Source organism: Delphinus delphis, chromosome 7, assembly GCF_949987515.2.
Source record: "Delphinus delphis chromosome 7, mDelDel1.2, whole genome shotgun sequence".
NCBI classification, from domain to species: domain Eukaryota; kingdom Metazoa; phylum Chordata; class Mammalia; order Artiodactyla; family Delphinidae; genus Delphinus; species Delphinus delphis.
Genome location: NC_082689.1, coordinates 71480042 through 71501932, shown reverse-complemented (window position 1 = coordinate 71501932; position 21891 = coordinate 71480042). Strand labels below are relative to the sequence as shown.

Below are 21891 nucleotides of genomic sequence, written 5' to 3'. Positions count from 1 at the left end.
ACAAAAGAGAAAGGAAGTAAAGCAATGTTATGAAGGAATTGATACTGTGAGGTCTAGGGAAGCAGTTCAAGCTGATAACCTGGCTGGACCTGAGGGTACATTTTAAAATCCAGAATTTTGGAGAAGCTAGTCTTCAAGCAATTTCTAAATACTGCTTCTTTAATTGAGCTTCTGACAAATGCTGGTGGTAGTAAGTCCACAGTTTGTCAAAGATAATGTTTACTTCTGAGTCTTAAGTTTTAAGTTTTTCATCCATTCTCCAGTTCAACTTGGGGTTTGCGCAAGGACTTAACTTGTCTTCAATCGCATTTTCTCCATGCAGCCCTAAAACCATCTTGGTATACTGAGGGTTAGCCTACCATCTACATAACTCAGGTTTGCTTCATAATGCAATGGACACTTCTTTCCTACTCTCCCAATTACCTTCCCTCCGAGAGTGGATTAGGTATACTGGTTCAGGTGACACTTATCTAACTAGGGCTTTACGGGTCACACACTGCAGAGACGCAGGAAGCAAAATTCACATCACAATCTTTATAAATAAGTGGCACCCCCATCAGTGCACAACGTACGCAGCCTTTTAGACCAGCCCTATATCTTACTTTTCAATACATCTCCGTGGGCAGAGCACCAGCTTATTACATACAAGGCTCAGAAAAGAGGCAAAAATGGCCTACAATGCTAAGAGGAATGCTACAGCTTTATTTAAAAAAAAAAAAGATTCTCTATTAATTATAGCCAAAATCTTTAGCAGCATAAACATTCCTGTTTGTGCTACATGTATGTAGTTTAGTGCTGGGAGTTAATAGGAGACTAGCATTCTTTGCTGGGCTATGAAATGAATGAGAAGTACCCAAGATCAGGGCTTGAGATGTGGCAAACTGCTATTCTAATCCCTTTGCAGAGTGGCTTAATTTCAGTCTGCTGATTCGGAAAGGGATAAAAAGCCCTTTAATAACGTTCACGGGCTTCTGCTCACCCAACCCCATCTGAATTTTTAATTCTTCCCTCCCTCTCTTCTTTTCATTGGCTGAGGAGACATGGCAGCTCCTGATTCCAGCTCCATCTTCGACTGGAATAAATAAAAAGAAGTGCTCAGCTACCTATGTCTATTAGACATTTTTCTTAAGCCAAACGATAAAGCACCTGATCTTTCAACAGTGGAAAGATGACTGCTGCTAAAAATGACATACCTCATGAAATTCATTCACTGGAGTAAGATTTTATGATCTCTGGTTTCTTTTAGTCTGATATGAGAGATGCTGTGTGCAGAAAAAAATGTCACATTCCGTCACCCAATCCTGGCAGTGGGACTGAAAACTTACGTCATGACTGGAGAGTCCAATCCATAAGGAAGTGTTATGAAGGACCGCCTGCACAGTCAGGAAGGCCTGCTGGTAAGGGTCTGTGATGCTCACCAGCTGCATGTTTTCTTTCTGGCACTCCTTGAGAGCATCAGTCCAAGTCAGAGTCTTCAGCATTATTTTGTACAGATTATTTTGATACTTCACAGTTTCTGAAGTATTCTGCAAGGTCTGTCTGCTTTCAATTTCTGTGTGTAAAAGAAAAATAAAGCCACAAAAACCACCTACTTGGCAAGTCATGGGACATTTTTTCAAATTTCTCCCTGTAATAATGTACTTTAGGTATTACTTATCTATTCATTTATTTTAGACTTTGGGTGGGAGAACTAGGTATGTTTTGCTGTATACCTTAGGGAAATTTGTGAACCACAAATTTGTTTTTTACAATTAGAACAAAATTCTGATTTAGTTGATCTGATTTAGGAAGGAGAAAAACTATAAATAAAAGTAAACTGCAATAGGAGAAAAGCTATAAATAAAAGTAGACGACTTCTAATGGCAATAAGATTACCATTTCAGATCGGTGTCGAATTCTTCCTTTGTTTGAACTGCTTCAACAGGAGGTGTTGGGTGTCCCCTTACAAGTTTTCATCTGGGAGAACCCACGAAAAAATGTATACAACCACCCCTAAGAGGATATATTTGAATTATTGATTTACAGTATCTCTCTGAAAAAGGCAGTTACTAAAAAGTATGAGACAAATGAGCAAAGATTAATTTAGCAAAAAGTTCTTCAGAAGCGCATGGAGTACTCAGAAAACTGTAAGACACTGATGAAAGAAATCAAAGATGAGACAAACAGATGGAGAGATATACCATGTTCTTGGATTAGTAGAATCAATATTGTGAAAATGATCACACTACCCAAAGCAATCTACAGATTCAATGCAATCACTATCAAATTACCAATGGCATTTTTTACAGAACTAGAACAAAATATCTTAAAATTTGTATGGAGACACAAAAGACCCCGAATAGCCAAAGCAGTCTTGAGGGAATAAAACTAAGCAGAAGGAATCAGACTCCCTGACTTCACACTATACTACAAAGCTACAGTCATCAAGACAATATGGTACTGGCACAAAAACAAAAATATAGATCAATGGAACTGGATAGAAAGCCCAGAGATAAACCCACGCACCCATGGTCAACTGATCTATGACAAAGGAGGCAAGGATACACAATGGAGAAAAGACAGTCTCTTCAATAAATGGTGCTGAGAAAACTGGACAGTTACATGTAAATGAATGAAATTAGAACACTCCCTAACACCATACACAAGAATAAACTCAAAATGGATTAGAGACCTAAATGTAAGACCTGACACTATAAAACTCTCAGAGGAAAACATAGGTAGAACACTCTATGACATAAATCACAGCAACATCTTTTTTGACCCACCTCTTAGAGCAATGGAAATAAAAACGAAAATAAACAAATGGGACCTAATGAAACTTCAATGCTTTTGCACAGCAAAGGAAACTATAAACAAGACGAAAAGACAACCTTCAGAATGGGAGAAAACATTTGCAAATGAATCAATGGACAAAGGATTAATCTCCAAAATATATAAACAGCTCATGCAGCTCAATATTGAAAAAACAAACAACCCAATCAAAAAATGGGCGGAAGACCTAAATAGACATTTCTCCAAAGAAGACATACAGATGGCCAAGAAGCACATGAAAAGCTGCTCAACATCACTAGTTATTAGAGAAATGCAAATCAAAACTACAATGAGGTATCACCTCACACCGGTAAGAATGGTCATCATCAGAAAATCTACAAACAACAAATGCTGGAGAGGGTGTGGAGAAAAGGGAACCCTCCTGCACTGTTGGTGGGAATGTAAATTGATACATCCACTGTGGAGAACAGTATGGAAGTGACTTAAAAAACTAAAAATAGAATTACCATATGACCCAGCAATCCCACTACTGGGCATATCCCCCGAGAAAACCATAATTCAAAAAGAGGCATGTACCACAACGTTCACTGCAGCACTACTTACAAGAGCCAGGCCATGGAAGCAACCTAAATGCCCATCGACAGACAAATGGATAAAGAAGATGTGGTACATATATACAATGGAATATTACTCAGCCATAAAAAGGAATGAAACTGGGTCATTTGTAGAGACATGGATGGACCTAGAGACTGTTATACAGAGTGATGTAAGTCAGAAAAAGAAAAACAAATATCGTATATTAATGCAAACATGTGGAATCTAGAAAAATGGTACAGATGAACTGGTTTGCAAGGCAGAAACAGAGACACAGATGTAGAGAACAAACGTATGAATTGGGAGATTGGGATTGACATATACACACTAATATGTATAAAATAGATAATAAGAACCTGCTGTATAAAAATAAAATAAAATAAAAACCCAGAAGCACATGGATTAGCTACTTGAAGTTCTCATTACATGGCAAAGGTTTTTTTTTTTAATTGTCTGTTTAAAAACTTACTGTGACCAATGAAAACGATTTAATACCTTTAAAAAAAATCTTTTTGAATATATAGATGATTCCTACTTTTAAGTAAACATTTTACTTTTATTTGGATTATAGGAGGGCATAGACAGTGATCCATTTATAATGCTTCACATCCTTTTTTTTTTTTTTGAGTCCTAGATTTAACCGTGATTGTTTATACCGAACTCAGTTAAAAACATTTTTTGTCTCCTCCTTTCCTCATGACAGTAAAATCTGAAAAATTCCAGAGTAGAAAGGAGAACAAAATGCAACCATAATTTACTGTCATTAGATAACACCGATTAACAAACTCCATTGGATACTTAATTTTGATATTTAATTATGGCAATGATCTTGACAAAAAATCACATTCTATTTGAGCTAATTTGACTCACTGAGCCAGTATGGATTTAGTCCTGCTAAAATTTTAAGGAAGCTGTATGATTACAAATTAATATTAATTTATAAGTTTTTTTGTGAAAAAGTACTGTATATATCTAACAGCATAAAGTACCATAGTTATCTAAATAATAATCTATACCTGAATATTTCTGACAGAGAGACAGAGTATGGTGTTCACTGCAGGAAGTAAAATTCCACGTCCCAGTAAAAGGTGACTTTTGGAGGTTGAGCATTAGAGCACAGTGGTAGGACCCCTCTTCATCAAAAATCTAAACAAAAAGGCAAATATGTACAAGCAATTATGAAACTAACAGTCTGAAGATCCCAGCAAGGGAACTTTATATTCCAAATTGGATTTTTCTTCCTGTAAAAAACTCCATTAAGGAGCTGACCATGAAATCACTAAGAAAATCCTGATAAACTAACTTTTTTTTTTTTAACATCTTTATTGGAGCATAATTGCTTTACAATGGTGTGTTAGTTTCTGCTTTATAACAAAGTGAATCAGTTATACATATACATATGTTTCCATATCTCTTCCCTCTTGTGTCTCCCTCCCTCCCACCCTCCCTATCCCACCCCTCTAGGTGGTCACAAACCACCGAGCTGATCTCCCTGTGCTATGCGGCTGCTTCCCAGTAGCTATCTATTTTACATTTGGTAGTGTATATATGTCCATGCCACTTTCTTACTTTGTCACAGCTTACCCTTCCCCCTCCCCATATCCTCAAGTCCATTCTCTAGTAGGTCTGTGTCTTCTGATAAACTTTCAAAACATGTGAAAGGGCAATTAACTTTAGAAATTATAGAACAAAATAGTGGCGATATTGATGAATACATCTTCAAAACAGATAAAGAAAAACTGTTAGAAGACAAATACACAATTATAATAATATTTAACACTCTGCTCTCCTTCTTGACGTTGCAAGTAAGCAAAAAAGTAATGACTGTTAATTCAACTCATTAGATGTTTATAAACTTTTTATAATGACAAATGGTGTACCACACAATAGAGAACTCACCTTAAAGCTTTGATCCTATACTTGTCACTATAAAACATCCATAAATAAAAGTATCTATCTAGATTTCATTCTCTGACCACAAATCAATAACATTAGACATGGAAATTTATTCAAAGTATATTGTCCCTATACTTTTCTGTATGGTTGAAACATATCACACTCAGAAAAATAAGAAAAGTAAGCTTATCCCAGGAGCTAAAAAAGTTTAAAAAAAACTGCATACTCCCATGCTATTCAATAAACATTAAAACAAAAATGAAAAAATTATAGGAAAGACTAATATGAGAAATATTACAAGAGATATGAATAAAACTTTATGTGAAGGCAAACATGTATTATTAAATGCATTCTGATTTTTAAAGGAAAGATGAACTAAGAATTCAATATGAGATTAGAAAATCAGCAAAAATATAACTCCAAGAGAAACAGGATAGAAACATGTAGTAGTATTTGTATATCTCAAGCAATAGGAGTAGGCGGTGGAGAAAGGGGAGGAAAAAACCAGTAACATACACTAGTTTTTGTAAAAATCTAAATAAGAAAAAGTAAAAACGATTAAAATAAGACATGGAGATTTTAAAAGATAATAGCAGACACGACTTTATTCTAATACATTTGAATATCTACATGAAATAGACAACTTCCTTGAAATATACAAATTAGCATAACTGTTACAAGGAAAAGTAGAAACACTAAAATGTACCAGTAACTTTAGAGGAAATTGAAAATTAATAATAATGCTCATTTTTAAAACTATATGTCAGGTACTGTGCTTAAAAGCTTTAAATGAAATATTTTATGCAATCCTCACATTGTGCTGTAGGAACAACAGTATCAGAACTTACAGATGAAAAAATGAGACTTAAGCAAAGTTAAGTGAATTTCCTAAGGCTTACGAAATGGCTGAATGGAATTCAAACTCAACCTGACTCTAGAGTTTAGCCCTCACCTACTACACCAAATCCCTTCAGTATTAAACAATGATCTCTGAACAGGGTTCTAATATCACATGGTTTTGTATACAGTTCCTTCAAACTTTCAGGGAAAGATAATTCCCCAGACTGAGTCATAATTTCAAAACACAAAGGCAGAAAACTACCCAGCTCATCTTATGAAGCTGACATGATCAGAAAAAAAAAAAGCTTAAAAAAATTAACTCTATGAACAGAGATGAAAACATTCCCAAATAAAATTCTAACAAATCTAATTCAGTAGTAAAATAATAACCCACTCTCAGCAACTAGACTTTATGATAAGGAGATAAAAATGGTTTAATATAACATCTATTAATGTATTATACTACATATCCATAGGCCTAATGGGAAAAACTGTATGACAATTTCAATAGATGGTGAAAACAAGTTTTAGAAAATCCACTACTTATTCCTGAATAAAAATTCTAAATAAATGATATATCTTAAACAAAAAGTCCACATCAAATATAATAATGAAAGACTGCAGATATTCCCATTAAAGTCTAGATCAAGTCTAGGATGTTATTTATTACTCCTGGTATTTACCATGGTTCTGGAAATCCTACCACATGTAGTGAAGCATGAATGGTTATTTGCCAATTATGATTATCTAATTAGAAAACCCAAGAAAATCTACTGAAAAACTCTGAGAAGTAATAAGAGCTTTTAGTAGATGGATGCCTATGAAATAAATATACAAAAATACCCAAATAATAGATTTCCTACATATCAGTAAGACAGTTTTAAAAAGCTGCCATTCTCAATGGCAAAAAGAAAGAGAACTTCTCTAAAAACTTCACTGAGGAATTTAAAAGGAAGACTTGAATCAATGGAGAGATATGTTACACCATATTCTTGAGGGAAAATTAATACAAAGATGTCAATTCTTCCTAAAATGTTGTCAAATTCTTATCAGAAGTTTTCTATTGAATTGTTTAGATTGGAAATTAACTAAATAATTCTAGTTTGTCTTGAAGAATAGACAAAAACAGCTAAAATATTTTTAAAAGACATACAACAAAGGATAACTAATCCTATTATATTTTTTGAAATATGGCAACATTATAGTATTTAGATCAGTGTGGGAGCTATACAAGAATATGTCTCATACACACACAGATACATACACATGCACACTTCACATATGATAAAAAAGGCATTCTATATTGATTTTAACAGATGGAAGTATATACAACAAATGATGCTAGACAATTGGCCAGGATTAGGGAAAAGGATTAAGTAACCATTGACAACATATGCCATATACCATGGATGTATCATATTGTCAGAACAAAAAAGCAAGCTATAAAACAAAATGAAGAAAATAAAGGCATTCATTTAACTAACATTTACATGAGGGACTTTCTAACCTAAAAGCAATGGAGGGGAAAAAAAGAAATAGAGTTGAACACATACCAAAAAAATCAAAACTTATTTCTGTAATATTTTTGGTATTAGACCTAAAGAAAAAAAAAACCTGTGAAAATATCTGCAATAAATGCAAGAAACACAGGGTTAGCACACTTAGTATTTACACAGTCATAAAATCAATAAGAAATACATGAAGGCTTTGATAAATTGTCAAAGAATAAGAAATTCACATTGGATGAAATTCAAATTATTACTGAATTTATATGTTTTCATTAGAAATCAGAGCAATACAAATGAAAATATGATATCATTTAAACTATCAAATTAGCAAGAATTTTAAAAAGATAATTCTCCTTAGAGCATTGTAGTAGAGGCAATGCAGTGGAGAAGCTAAGAATGCTGACTCTGCAGACTTGGATTTAAATGCCGACCCTGCACGCATACCCTGCATGATTTCTGGGAAGTTACATGACTCTCTCTGTTTGTCTCCACATTTCTAAGATAGGAGAGGAGTACAGACTGTTTCACATCTATTGTGCAGATTAAATGAAATAATGCATGTGATGCATTAGCAGAGTGTCTGACACATATTAGCTGCTCAATAAATGTTGGAAATTATTAACACACTGGTATGAATAGAAAAGTAATCACAATATATTGCTGACAAAAATATAAACTCATAAACCGTTCTGGAAACCAATTTGGTAACCAGAGTTTTACAACTACTTATATTTTTTGATCTGGCTATATCACTTCCTAAATCTATCTTAGGGAGGTAACCTGAAATATACGGCAAAGATTATGCATGAAGATGTTAATTGCAGCACTATTAAGAATTATGCAAAACTGGAAACAGCCAAAATACCCAGTATTGTTTAGGTAAATGATGGTATATCTATCAAGAAATATTGTGCAGCCATCAAAATGCTTATCAAGCACATCTTTTAATGGCATAAGAAACTACTTATGATATAATACTAAGTGAGAAAAGTAGATACAACAGTATATATACTATGATCTTATCTATGTCAAGAAGACAATGTATAGAAAAGCCCTAGAAGAAAAATGCTGAAATATTCATTGTAATTTCCTAGATCAGGATTCAAATATGGTTTGAGACTTATTTAGTAGCTCATGAAACCAGTTCAGTGGATCTTGATTCTTATTTGTGACAATGAAATAGAATAGGATAGAACACAGAAAATAGGTTGACTAGACTAGATCAGACTAGAGTAGAATAGAAAAGAAAGAAATATAAGCTCTAAGGGTAAGTATTATTTCCTGAAACTTTTGTTTCAATTCAATATTATATTTATATCTATGTGCTGAATGGTAATTTAAATTTATTTCTTACTATGGGTCATGAGTTAAAAGTTTAAAAGCTACCAGCCTAAGTATAAGCAGGATAAGGGTTGATATTTTTCTTTATTTTATTTACTCTTCTATAACTTCCAAATGTTCTACAATAACCAAGCATTATTTTGATATTTACTTTGTACATAATTACACATGTTGCAGAGTTCCCTTTACCACCAACGTCAACGTTGAGCAAAGTGCCATTGCATCAGGAATATCAGTTGATATTGTCTAGGATGTACTTTTGGAATTCAACTTTAAAGTTAATCTCTTAATCTTTGCCTTTTGTGCAAAAGGTGGTTTGTATCCAGTAAATAAGGAAGACAGAAGTAGTGGGCAGCAATATCATGGTACAGGGTAACTACTGTTGATATAATGCCTTCTTCCATTCTATAGCTTCTTTACATTTAGATCTTAGGGAAAAATGATCACTAACCACAGACTTTGTACGTTTTAACCTCAGGAGACTGAGGCTGACAGCTCCAAATTCCAAGATGATAAGTAAAGCATTTATATTAGCTTCTATTTGTAACTCACTATTGATGGTTTTACATGGTTATGAAATAAGTGCTATGGAATCTGATACTACTATGAAAAACTAGGGCATCTACGTGAAGGCTGTGGAAGCTCTGTTGTTCTTCTTCTTGTGACAGCATTATTGATATAATTCATAGATGGTATAATTCATTGATTTAAAGCATATATTCTATAGTTTTTAGTATATTCACAGAGTTGTGCAACCATCACCCCTAATCAATTTTAGAACATTTTCACCACCCCAGAAAGAAATCCCATACGCTTTAGGCCATCACCACCAATCCTTCTAGCCTCTTAGCCTCTGGCAACCAGTAATCTACTTTCTATCTTTATAGATTTGCCTATTTGGACGTTTCATATAAGTCGACTCATGAAATAGGCCCTTGTTCTTAATCCAATAATTTGTGGAAGACTCAGGTATTTCATAGAGCTACGTAGTTTACTGATTAAAAAAAAAAACAACCTTACATTTGTTGGTATTCTCAGCCTCCGACCAACCAATAATGGGTGAAAGTTACTATATGTCAGCTCTCTGTTATCCATCCATTTGTTTATCTTCTCATAGGCAGTCCAGCGCAGACCAATCCATAAAGTAGCTTCCATATCCGGAAGCAAGGATGTAATAAAATCTGTCAGAAAGATTTAAAAAAAAAAAAAAAAACATTTGACTTATTCAAATTAAAGATATACTAAAAATGTCAATGAATACCTCTTGCTTATCTAACTACCAGGATAATCTTTCACCTACTCTGTAAAAAGTAATTTAATAAGATTCTTTGTATGTGTTAATTCCCCACAGCCTCCCAACACAAACATGGCCTCCAGATCAGAATAAAACATGTTTACGAAAAAATTCTGCTACCTTGTTCTCTCTGGCTCAGCACTGAAGGAAGGGTTCCACCATAGGTGTGACAAGTATCGCTGGCTTCAGAAAATGTAAGAGACTTAGGTTTGATCCTTAAAAAGCACTGCAAACAAAGAACACATATGAAGTATAAGATTCCACACATGGGAAAGCTCACATAGGAAGAAAATGCCTCATCTTTTAGAAGGCTGCTAATTTTCTGTTTGTGAGATATAGACACTCACAAAGTAGTACCAAAAGAATGCAGATCTACACTCTTTTTTTTTTGAAAGATTTATTTATTATTTATTTTATTTCTTATTTTTGGCTGCGTCAGGTCTTAGTTGCGGCACGCGGGCTCTTCGTTGTGGCACTCAGGCTTCTCTCCAGTTGTGGCGCGTGGGCTCCAGGGCACGTGGGCTCTGTAGTTTGTGGCACGTGGGCTCTAGTTGAGGCACAAGAGCTCAGTAGTTGTGGCGTGCAGGCTCAGTTGCCCCCATGGCATGTGGGATCTTAGGTCCCTGACAAGGGAGTGAAACCATGTCACGGGCATCATAAGGTGGCTTCTTTACCACTGGACCACCAGGGAAGTCCCAAGAATGCAACGCTACACTTAATTTAAGCAACTGAAGAGTAGTCCTTGAGCTACTTTAAAAAAAAATCTCCCTTTTATTGAGTGCTTCCTTCCTAAAACACTTTGCACAGTATTATCTCATTTAATTCTCACAACAAATGGGAAAACTGAGGCACAAGGACATTAAGTAACTTTACCCATAAGTGAAATAGCCATAGCATGGTATGGTCAGCATTTAGACTCTGCTCCATTTGGTTTCAAATATGTATTCTTCATCATTACCTTATATTAAAAAAACCACATTTTTAAAGAAATCATGCCCCTGTCTCTTGACAGGATATTTTAATGGGGTGAAGGGGATTAAGAGATACAAACTAATAGTTATAAAATAAATAAGTCACAGGGATGTAATGCATAGCAAAGGGAATATAGTCAGTAATTTTATAATAACTTTGTATGGTGTGTAATCTATAGAAATATCAGATCACTATGTTGTACACCTGAAACTAATATATTTTCATTCAACTATACTTCAATAAAAACAAACAAAAAAACCATAAATTTACATCAACTATGTAAATTAATCTAGTACTTTGGGGGGGGGGGAAGATTGTCCAAATTTTAAAAAGTCAAAATATACCCCTAATATTTTAACTTTACTACAGATGCTTTCAGCTGTCAGACACACCTCTTCCTTTTTCTTCTTGATATTATGATCATGTTAGTGTGGAGTAGCATGTCCCAAATTGTGTTCCTTGAAACATGCTATAAAATGGGTTTTTTTTTTTCAGCCTCCTTACAGACTGGAATGGCCAGAGAAATATAAAGTCATTGGGTGGCTTCTAGAAAAGACTCTAGAGAGAACACCCCGAACTTGAGCTTGGAAGCCATAAGTTGAGGATGGCAGAGCAGAAAGACAAAGGAAGCCTGGTTTTGAAGACCACAGAGCTTTCATACCAACCCCAGCCTGCTTATCTTCAAACTTCTTTTATCTGAGAGAATAAATGTTTTAGCATACTATAGTAATCTTTTTAGCAGCCAAATGCATTTCCTAAGAGATACATACACCAATATGAATTGTGCATCTCAAGGAAGCAAATATAGAATGTGGCATTTCCCAAAGCTACTTAATCATAAACCCTGCTCTGGAAGCAACATCAATGATTAACATTTTGTTAGCATATGTGTATATTCCCAAAAAGTAGTTTGGGAAATGCTGTTCTAATTTGATTGGTAAATGCTGCTTGGATGTTTTCCTTAAGGGGGAAAATTTATCAGCCAGAAATTAAGCCAGTTTCCTACATGCCAAAGAGATAGTCCTGACTAGTCAATATATTACTATTCACTGAAAGACCAGCTTTGGCAGTTTAAGTGTCAGTAGCAACAGAACAGGAACACGGTACTCTGAAAGACCTGTACGCGTGATTAACTTGAGAGTTAACTTCGTTTCTGAAAATGTAGAGAATCAGGTGAGATACTGAAATATGCAGAGTCTATCTTAGTGAAGTTACTTGGTGGGATGCCATTCTGCCACAGGCCATATGACCATCATGAAAGCAATCATCATTTGCACAACGTAGCAATTCTCTTTTTACCTTATTCTGAAAAGTAATCCAATCCCCAGAGCACTGTATTTTAGCGGCAGGATCTGGACTGTATTTCTCTAATGAAGATACATTGTATTTTTCACAGACGAAGGGCAACTTCGTACTACAGTCTGCTGGTTTATGTATGTCTGAGAAATGAAAAGCAGGATTACTGTGGTGAGAATTTTCCATTCAGCACATTTTAAAACCATCCAGTAGTGAAGAAAGTCTCTTTAAATCAATCTTTCCCAAATGGTTAAAATATATTCCTTTTCTTCCCTAGTTATTTTTGTCTTCTATTATTATCATTCATATTAGTAAGTTGCAGCATACAAATATTGCCTATAAAAATGAACATACTTGGTACACACACAGTTACTATGGTTCCTGATGGCAGGAAATAGAGTTGAAGAAGGCTAATGAGGGGGAAAGGGACCTAAACTATACTTTAGAATTGCTGCCTGTTCATCTTTGTGAATTTGTCTATATCCTTATTGGTTATGAAAGTGGTCAGTTTATTTCTAAGTAACTGCTTTAGGATAAAGGAAGTCGAAATATTCACAGTGAAAAGCACCTTTATTTGCATTTGGAACTTGATCTACTGTCATCAGCAATAAATCAGAATATGACGAAGCTGCCAAACATATAATCAAAAGGAAAGCGAGATCAAGCTAGTAATTGAAACTGAAGTTCACATATTACGTAATTAACGTTAAAGGATTGGGAATTAACCTTACCGCTAAACCAAGTCTTGGCAGAGAGGTAAAAGCATTCCTCTCCAAATGTTATAGGAAAGTGATGAAACGGATGTCGTGAGCTGAAAGAAAATAAGAGATGTGTCAGCTCATAACGTAGTTACATGTTCCCTTCTGTTTTTTCCTGAAGTAATTTTAATTCTAAATTTAAGGTTAGGCCATTATTTTATACTACTTTTTTTTGATGCTCATTTGCTAAAGGATTTGGTTTCTCTAGTCTAGGTAGTTTATGGATTAATGTTCAAAACTAATTACAAACAGTACTCCATTTAGTAAAAAGGGATTTGGGACTGCTTCTTTTAAACGATAACTTTACAAAGGCACCATCCAGGATGTCACATACCTCAAAAAACGACGTTCTATTAGCTGGTCGGTAGTTCTCACCCACCACTTCTCCTCATCGCCAGATATCTGAAAAAAAACCCCACAAAAACAAAACAAAACAAAAAACAACTAAACACCCATCCTTATATATGCTGACTTTTCTAGAAGAGTTTTGATTTAATACCCTGGCCCATCATAACCACAAACCACTATAATTTCCAGATATTCATTACTTTGGTCTCTAAATTACATAAACCAGGTCCTTTCACAGAAGAAAGTAGTTTAGAAACTCTTTTTATATTCACAGGCCCTAGTTTGCATACAAAAAATATGGTCACCGTAATTATGGGCATATATAAATTGAACAGTATCCTATTGCTACTAGTTATAAATTTTATAATTTATAATTATGGGCATATATAAATTGAATAGTATCCTATTGCTACTAGTTATAAATTTTAAAATATACAAATTATTTTTCCTCCAAAAAACTATTTTGCAAAATTAGTTATTATTAGAAACAGAATCTCAAGTTAACTACCAAGTTAACTTTTAGTAAAAAACGTGACAAGGAATTAGACTAATTTATATTATCTGTTGAAGCTCATCTTACCAACTGACATTAATAATTAATCTTGAATGTTTTAAAACATTAAGCAATTCTTTTTAACTTTTCTAACCCGAAGTGATGAACTTATATGTTGTTAGGCAAATTTTACTTGAGAGGAACATTTAACTTTTGTAGATTTTTGAAATTTTTTTAACAGAATAAATGTAAAAATAAGAAAATATTAAAAAATACGTTCTTTCAAATTACATTTGCTATTTTGTTTTTGATGGCTCTTAGTCCCGCAAAAGATGTTACACTAGCCAGAGAGCTGTGATTGCTAGCACAATACAGGACGGCTTCTTCATAGTTTAAACGGGGATCAGCAACAAACCAATATTCACTCCCTTCTATTACAACTGGAGGTCCATGAATTCCAGCACGCTCTAAAGAAGAAAAATAGCACAATTATGACTGCATAAACCAAACTGTACCCTCTCAGCATGGATTATTTTTCAAAACTATTTATAAATAATAATCCATTTAGATTACTGGCTCTCTTTGGCCAGGGCAGTGCTGCCTGGAAGGATCCAACCAAGGATTCCTGAGCCAGTGAGTGACTCTGTTACCCTCCTGTACTCACAGAGAAGGACAAATCCAGCCTCAGAGTCTCACCCCACACCAGCTAATCACCTTCCCTGCACGGAGATACTTCATCTCATTTGAAGACACGACAGAGAAGAAGCCGGCACTTAGGCCTGGGCTTAAGTAATTAACTAAATACGTCACTGAAAAGGTAAAAGCAGCTTTGGATACATTTTAGTTTTCTTAACTCACCTGGATTGTACCAGTCTGGCATTTTTGGAGTACGACCTGTAGAAGAAAGCAAATGGCTTAAGTTTAGTATCCAATTACAGACCATGGCGTACTAATAAGTGCCTTTAGTCTAACTCAAGAGGACTTGCAGTACGGCTGAGATTTGTCCATTTCTGGCCAAACCATCTCCTTTCATGTTAGGATCACTTCATAACACTGAATTTTGTGGGGCCCACACTAAAGTTGTTTTTGTGGCAACCAAAAAGGCAGATTTGTTAAATATTAATAGAGCATTACTAGCAGTTCTCTACCTTACATCACAGAAGTCACAAAGGAAGACTAGATGGATAAAGTATAGATAATAATTAGAAAGTACAAATAAGTAAATGAATACATTGTACACATTACATAGAAGCACTAAGGAACATGCACCAAAATAATCATCACTGTAGGATGAGGTTATTCAGGAACCATGTCTCCATCTAATGCAATTTGAATACACCTAGGTTGGTAGAGTTTATTGCCTCCCAAGATATCCTTGGAAAAAAATGTTCTGTGATCCAGTACTGAAACTTTTGAGAAAATGAGAGACAAAACTGGGAAGAAAATAATAAAATTCACCCAGCAGGAAATATGGTACCGTACAAAGAATTATGGTCTTTGAAGTTGGGTGAGTCAGTGTCTAAACGCCCTCAGACTCTGCTGCTGTGCTACTTGGGATCCGTTGTTTAACTCCCTGAGCCCCAACTTTCTAGTCTATAAAAATGAAATTCTCCTACCTAACTCACAAAGACAATGTAAAGATCATATAAGATCACCCCTATGCAAGCACCCCGCACAGGGCCAGGCACAGAACAGTTCCTCTCAGGATGCTAGCTGCTTTCCTCTCCCTTTTTATGCTGGTCATAGGTCACGTGGTTTCAAGCCAAAGACATAATCTGAGGAATTTTAGAAATTACAGGGTAAAATAGCTGTTCTTAATTTTGCTATTGTATCAGGGCCAATGCACGAGAGGACCCTACTTCGAGGACTGCCTATATATCCAGCATCTGTGGTTTTTCTCTCTAACTCAGTCCTCTGTATGTTGGATAATTTCCATTAACAATGCTGCAAATCAGTTAAAAAAAATAGACATAGTTTCTTGTTTGTAATCTTGTCAAAGAATTCTGTTCATTTGTATGTTGGGGGAAAGCTATGGCTAACCTTTAAATTTCTTTAAATTAGTGAGAAAAGCAAAATAAAAGGTGCCTTTTTACACAGGATTGCAAACATGCATGTGTGTACAAGGTATCAAGAAACACAATATAAAAAAGTTGTGTTTATAGGTCATTTTCCTAAAAACACTTATATGAACCTTATTTTTGCTACTGTTTTTGCAACTAAAAAGGAATGTTTAAAAAGTATATATATCCATAGTGATTACGATAATTAAAAAAAAAGTAGGTTGTCAAAATATCCCTTTTAGAGAGGAGGGGACTAATTAGAACCAGCTGTATGCGGTAATAAAAAAGGCAAGAGCTAGAGAAAAGGCTTGGTGATCTGGGCTATTGAAGAGGTAAACTGCTTTAAGAAAACCAGAAAACACAGATTAATACAGAAGTGTCCAGTTGAGCAGGCTTTGGCTGTTCTAATAGCCAAGAAAATATCCAACCAGTGAATGTGACACATTGTAACTCAGAAATTTAGGGACTGTCAAAGCGGAGTTAATATAACATTTAAACCCTGGATCAAACCATCACTGATTGCTTCAAATGACTGCAAATAGGCTGAGGCAGGAAGTTCTTTAGTTTTTAATTTTGTTTCTGTATTGGAGAGAGCAGGGGTGCAATTATTTAAAAGATTTATTTATTTGGTTACCTGATTTATGTTTGCTAAGCTAGTTAATTCCCTTCTCTTTTGTTTAAAATAACAAATACATTAAAAAGAAAAAAGAAAACTATATGTTCTTCATAATATTTCCTGTGGTTACTGGTTTGTCATTTCTAAGGTTTTCCTGGTGTATACTCTAGGGTTTGCCTCAGTACTCAAACATGAGGCAGGGGAACAGCTACCAGTGAAAGCATACTTTGGAGGGAGCAGTGACACTCTCTGTGGCATGCCAAATACCAAAGAATAATAGGAGTGTCACAACTAATGCTTCGAGCCAGAGATATTGTCCAAGTTAATTATATATTAGTTACTTTGCCACTTGTTTGAAAGGTATCCAAGCTGGTTTTCCTTTTTTCTTCTTTCAGGTTTAATCAATAATCAGGACTAACTAACTCAGGTATAATTTCTCCTTTAGAAAACCCCCATCAGGGACTTGCCTGGTGGCGCAGTGGTTCACAATCCGCCTGCCAACGCAGGGGACACGGGTTCAAGCCCTGGTCTGGGAAGATCCCACATGCTGCGGAGCAACGAAGCCCATGCGCCACAACTACTGAGCCTGTGCCCTAGAGTCCATGAACCACAACTACTGAGCCCGTGACAACTACTGAAGCCTGTGCACCTAGAGCCCATGCTCCACAACAAGAGAAGCGTCCGCAATGAGAAGCCCACACATTGCAGTGAAGAACAGCCCCTGCTCGCTGCAACTAGAGAAAGCCCGCATGCAGCACCGAAGACCCAACGCAGCCAAAAATAAATAAATATACAAATTTAAATAAATAAATAAAAATAAATTCCACACACACAAAAAAGAAAAACCCCATCAACACACACACACACACACAATTCCCCTTTTATTAATGACCCCCCCAGTTTGCCCTGTGAAAGAGACTTTCCAGTTACTGCACTGCATGTTGCATCTGAAGCTCTTTTAAAGGCAAGATGGTAGCTTTGTTTAGGAAAGAAGAACAATCTCCTAATGGGCAGTTCCATGAGATAATCTTTGGGTTTCTGAGAACTTATATGAGGAATTCCCTTTAGTTTCAATGATCTGTTTACACTCAGTTCAGAAATTCATTTTGGAACTTCCTGTGCATTTACCATTATATTAATTAATTTAACGTATCTAATATCTGCTTAAAAATAATTTGGAAGTTAAAATCTTAACATTTTCTGTAATACATCCTTGACATTTTCCTACTAAAAAGTGAAGTAAAAGGATATCTATTTATTACCCTTTCTCTCTGTTTTGTCACCAAAGGCTCTACTATCAAGCTAACTGGTTTCCTGAATTTGAATGAGATAAACTACTAGTAATCTTGAGCTCACTGAAAACTGTTTCTAAATTGTAAGATTTAGATTGGGGACCTGCTTCATTCTTCCCAAGCCTGTCTTCATTTCGTCCTTCATTTTGCAACACAATAAAAATTAAAATGATTCCCTCTACTTCGTCTCTCCTTTCACTTGAAATAATCCTTCATCCCAAGACCTAATCTCCCTAAATTAGCCTTAAATTTTATCTCCTATACAATTTCTTTCATGTCAGAAGAGGAAGGTAGTCTCTAATTTCAATAAGGCAGCATTTTACTAGGGGTAGGAGTCAGGCAGGATGGAGCTTAATATATTAACTGTAGTGTCAAAGGCTTTTAAAATTATAATTATAGACTAAAATGCCCTCCTAGGTACTCTGGCTCAGCATTCACAAGTTCCCACGAGAAGACTGTGAAAAGGAATAACTACATTTACCTTTTGGAATCTGGCACATCCATTCAAGTTTTGTATCACAAGCAAAAGGCCTTAAATAAATAAATTCTCTGTCATCATAGAAATACCACCTTCTTCGCCATGGCCTATTAATGACCTAAAGGAGGAAGAGGATTGTAGAATATTTTCAAGTTGATGCAGCCCTTGTACAACACTAAACTGTAAGCCCTATGGTCTTTAACTCTGTTTTAGCTCTAGCACCTAGGATATATGTTTATGAATGAACACATGAAAGAATGCAGTGTTTAAGCAGTAACAGTCTAAGCAAGAGCCTTCAAAGGGACTGATAAAATATAGCATAGGGTCATGTTTATGTCCAAAATGCAAATTACTGGGTTTTTTTTTTTCTGTTTTTTGTTGGTATGAAATTGTAGAATCTTGCAACTTTAAATTTTGGGAAGATCAAGCTAGAAAAGAATATTTGGTTCAGTGGTTTCCAAACACCAGCCTGTGATCATAGCAGATCTGTGAAAAGTGACATAAAACTCTGGCATCAGGGGCCCAAGTTCCACCTTTGACGTTGCTTTGTGTTTCTGGGATATTGCCCTCCTCTGTGTGGTCTAAGATGGCTCTCTACAAATTCCAGGCAGCAAGCAACAGGGAAAGGAAAGGGGAGGACAGGACCTGGTAGGAGCATCCATCAGTTTTTGGACTGCTATCTCTTAAGGGCAACATTCTGGAGGGTTAGAACGTGGCAGGTGAGGTAAGATTCTCCTTCCAGACACTGCCCTAGCTGGCCTTGTTACTGATCAATGTCTCTTCTATTTAGTTTTTTTGGTAGGTTCTTCCAATCTTTTCACACATAGGGACACAACTTGCATAGAATGTAGTTTATTGCATCAGTGTTCTGGAAACTTCACAAACTTCTATTAAGTTTTCATTCTTTCATGTGTTAAACTGGGAATTCTATAAAAACAGCATGATACTACAGAGTGTTTTACTAAAACAGTTACTTTGAAATAATGCTTTCCAATGGCCTTCTCAGTACTTGGTCTCAACCTTCGTGCAACGTTTCTGGTCAATCATCTTCCTGAATCTCTTTCTTGGGCTTACATAGCAAAGATATTTTCTAGATGTCTCCTCCCTCCTCATCCTCTTACATTTTATAAAATGTTGGTAATCGCCTCAAATCCACTTCTTGGCCCTTTGCGATTTTTTTTTTTTTCTTTTTTTGGCCGCGCTGCGTGGCTTGTGCGATCTCAGTTCCCTGACCAGGGACTGAACCTGGGCCCTGGCAGTAAAAGCCCAGAATCCTAACCACTAGGCCATTAGAGAACTCTTTTTTTAATGAACATTTTCCTTCAACTCCAGTTTCTTTATTCTAACTTACTACAGCATATTTCTTACTGCAAGCCTGGATTCAAGACATCAGTTAAAACTAAAATGTACTACTATTTTCTCCATAAACAAATACCCCTTCTGACTGTTTCTGTAAATGCCATACATAGCATAGTAGACCCATACACCTGGGTTTAAATTTCAGTTCTGTGATCATGTAAGTTACTCAGAGCTCACATTTCTTCCCCGTAAGATGGATACAGTAACAGTACCTACCTGACAAGGTTGCTTAAGTATTAAGTGAGATAATATATGTGACATGACTGTGCCTGGCTCATGAGTCAACAAGTGTTAGCTGCTGTATCATAACCATCATCACCGTCATTGTTACTCTCCTGGAACACTCTTGTTCTTGCATAAAACATACACTTTGTCTGTCATAGCCCTTGTAATTGCCCTTTTACTTGTCTTTACCTCCTACGAGACTGTAAGTTCTGTGAAGACAATGACTGTTTTATATCTTGTCATTGTTGACCCCCCAGAGCATCACAGACTGCTTGGACATACTACTTATGGAACGAATAAACAAATGAAGTCTGCAAAGGAAGAGGCCTAACTGGTCTTCCATGTCTTCTGGTCCTATCTTTTGCATCTTGAAATCTGCCTCAAGATGAATCTTCTCACACCCTCCGTAGTTCTTGACAAAAACCGTTAATCATGCTCTGTTGCCTACCAAAAAAATGCACAAACTCCTTAACCTGGCATCAGTCTAACTTCCCACCTTTGTTTTCAACCACAGCACCAACTAAAACTTCTTGATCTGCATTGTTCCCCTCACTGCCCTAGCCTCTCCCTTCCACTCCCACTTTCTTTTATGCCTTACCCTATCCTACCTGTACAAACTCTATCCATCCTTAAAGGTCCAGCTGAGGTCCCACCTCTTTCTGGAAATAGGCAATAGAAATCACTTCCTCTTCTGAGTTTCACTAACCCTCCTCAGCCCACTCATTTGGAGCTTATTACTGCATAGTAACAAGAGTCGTCTTTCTTGAATATGAATTTTATCTTCTCAAATTAAGTGTCAGTTAGGTTGCTTGAGGGCTGGGCCATGGGTGTACTTCTAACCTCCCACTGCACCCAATATCATGCTCCACACGCAAAAGGCACTTCATGGGTCTGTTGCCTGACTGCACATACTGCCAGATTTATTTTTTAAATATGCAGATTTTCCAGCATTGTACTGACCTTGACAGCAGCACAGTCTCTGATATCATAATCCTGCTGAAACTCATTTGCCGTGATAATAGTAGACACCTTAAAAGACAAGAGAGGCTTGATAACTTAAGACTGATGTATAAATATCTGCAATTTAGATGTAATTTAGGCAGCTTTAATAACTCAAGTGTGTTCAAAAGCCAAGAGAGGAAAACTTTTTCATCTCTTTTTTATGTCAGGATGCTAAATCACGTGAGGACTTATAAAATGCCATGAGGTCTTCAGATTCCAAACAAAGGAGGCTACAGTTTCAGAAGTGGAGGTTAATCATGTATTAAGTTCACAGTTGGAGTCATAAAGAATCAGGAGCTTGCAAAATACTTTTTTTAAATGCATGTGTTGAAATGTTAGTTATTCGATTGACTATTCTTGGATATGCTACAGTTTGAAAATGAAGTCAAGGAATTTTACATTTCGAAAGAACACACAATGACTTGACACAACGGTAATGTGGAGCAAATATTTAATACCTGAGAATAATTTGCTCCTCTAAGTGTTACCTAAAACCTCTCCTTAGGATAATGTAAACATTTGAAATAATATTTAAGGACTTTTTAAGGTTCTCCTGAATTGTTTCCTCCAATTAAAATTCTTTCTTTTTTATATAACTCATATTTTTAAATAATAAAAATAAATGTTGCTCATTATGAAAAAAAGGGAAAAAAAACAAAGAAAAAGAAAAAAAATCACTTTTACTACCCCAAAATTACCGCTATATTTATACATCTATATTTTTATGTATTTTGGATTATATGTAGA

The 21891-nt window shown here is 35.7% G+C and overlaps 1 protein-coding gene across 3 annotated transcripts in view; it reads right to left on the bottom strand.

Moving 5' to 3' along the window:
* Window positions 1–21891, bottom strand: part of CD302 (CD302 molecule) — a 130297-nt gene that overhangs the window by 64310 nt on the left and 44096 nt on the right. For all 3 annotated transcript variants that reach the window (XM_060016725.1, XM_060016726.1, XM_060016727.1), the window contains exons 15-25: window positions 21103–21171; window positions 18562–18676; window positions 14971–15006; window positions 14404–14579; window positions 13606–13673; window positions 13245–13324; window positions 12517–12656; window positions 10366–10471; window positions 9972–10132; window positions 4383–4512; window positions 1326–1552 (exon numbers count right to left, since the gene is read on the bottom strand). In XM_060016725.1, coding sequence (XP_059872708.1) covers window positions 1326–1552; window positions 4383–4512; window positions 9972–10132; window positions 10366–10471; window positions 12517–12656; window positions 13245–13324; window positions 13606–13673; window positions 14404–14579; window positions 14971–15006; window positions 18562–18676; window positions 21103–21171 — 1308 coding nt within the window. The remainder of the gene's footprint in view (window positions 1–1325; window positions 1553–4382; window positions 4513–9971; window positions 10133–10365; window positions 10472–12516; window positions 12657–13244; window positions 13325–13605; window positions 13674–14403; window positions 14580–14970; window positions 15007–18561; window positions 18677–21102; window positions 21172–21891) is intronic.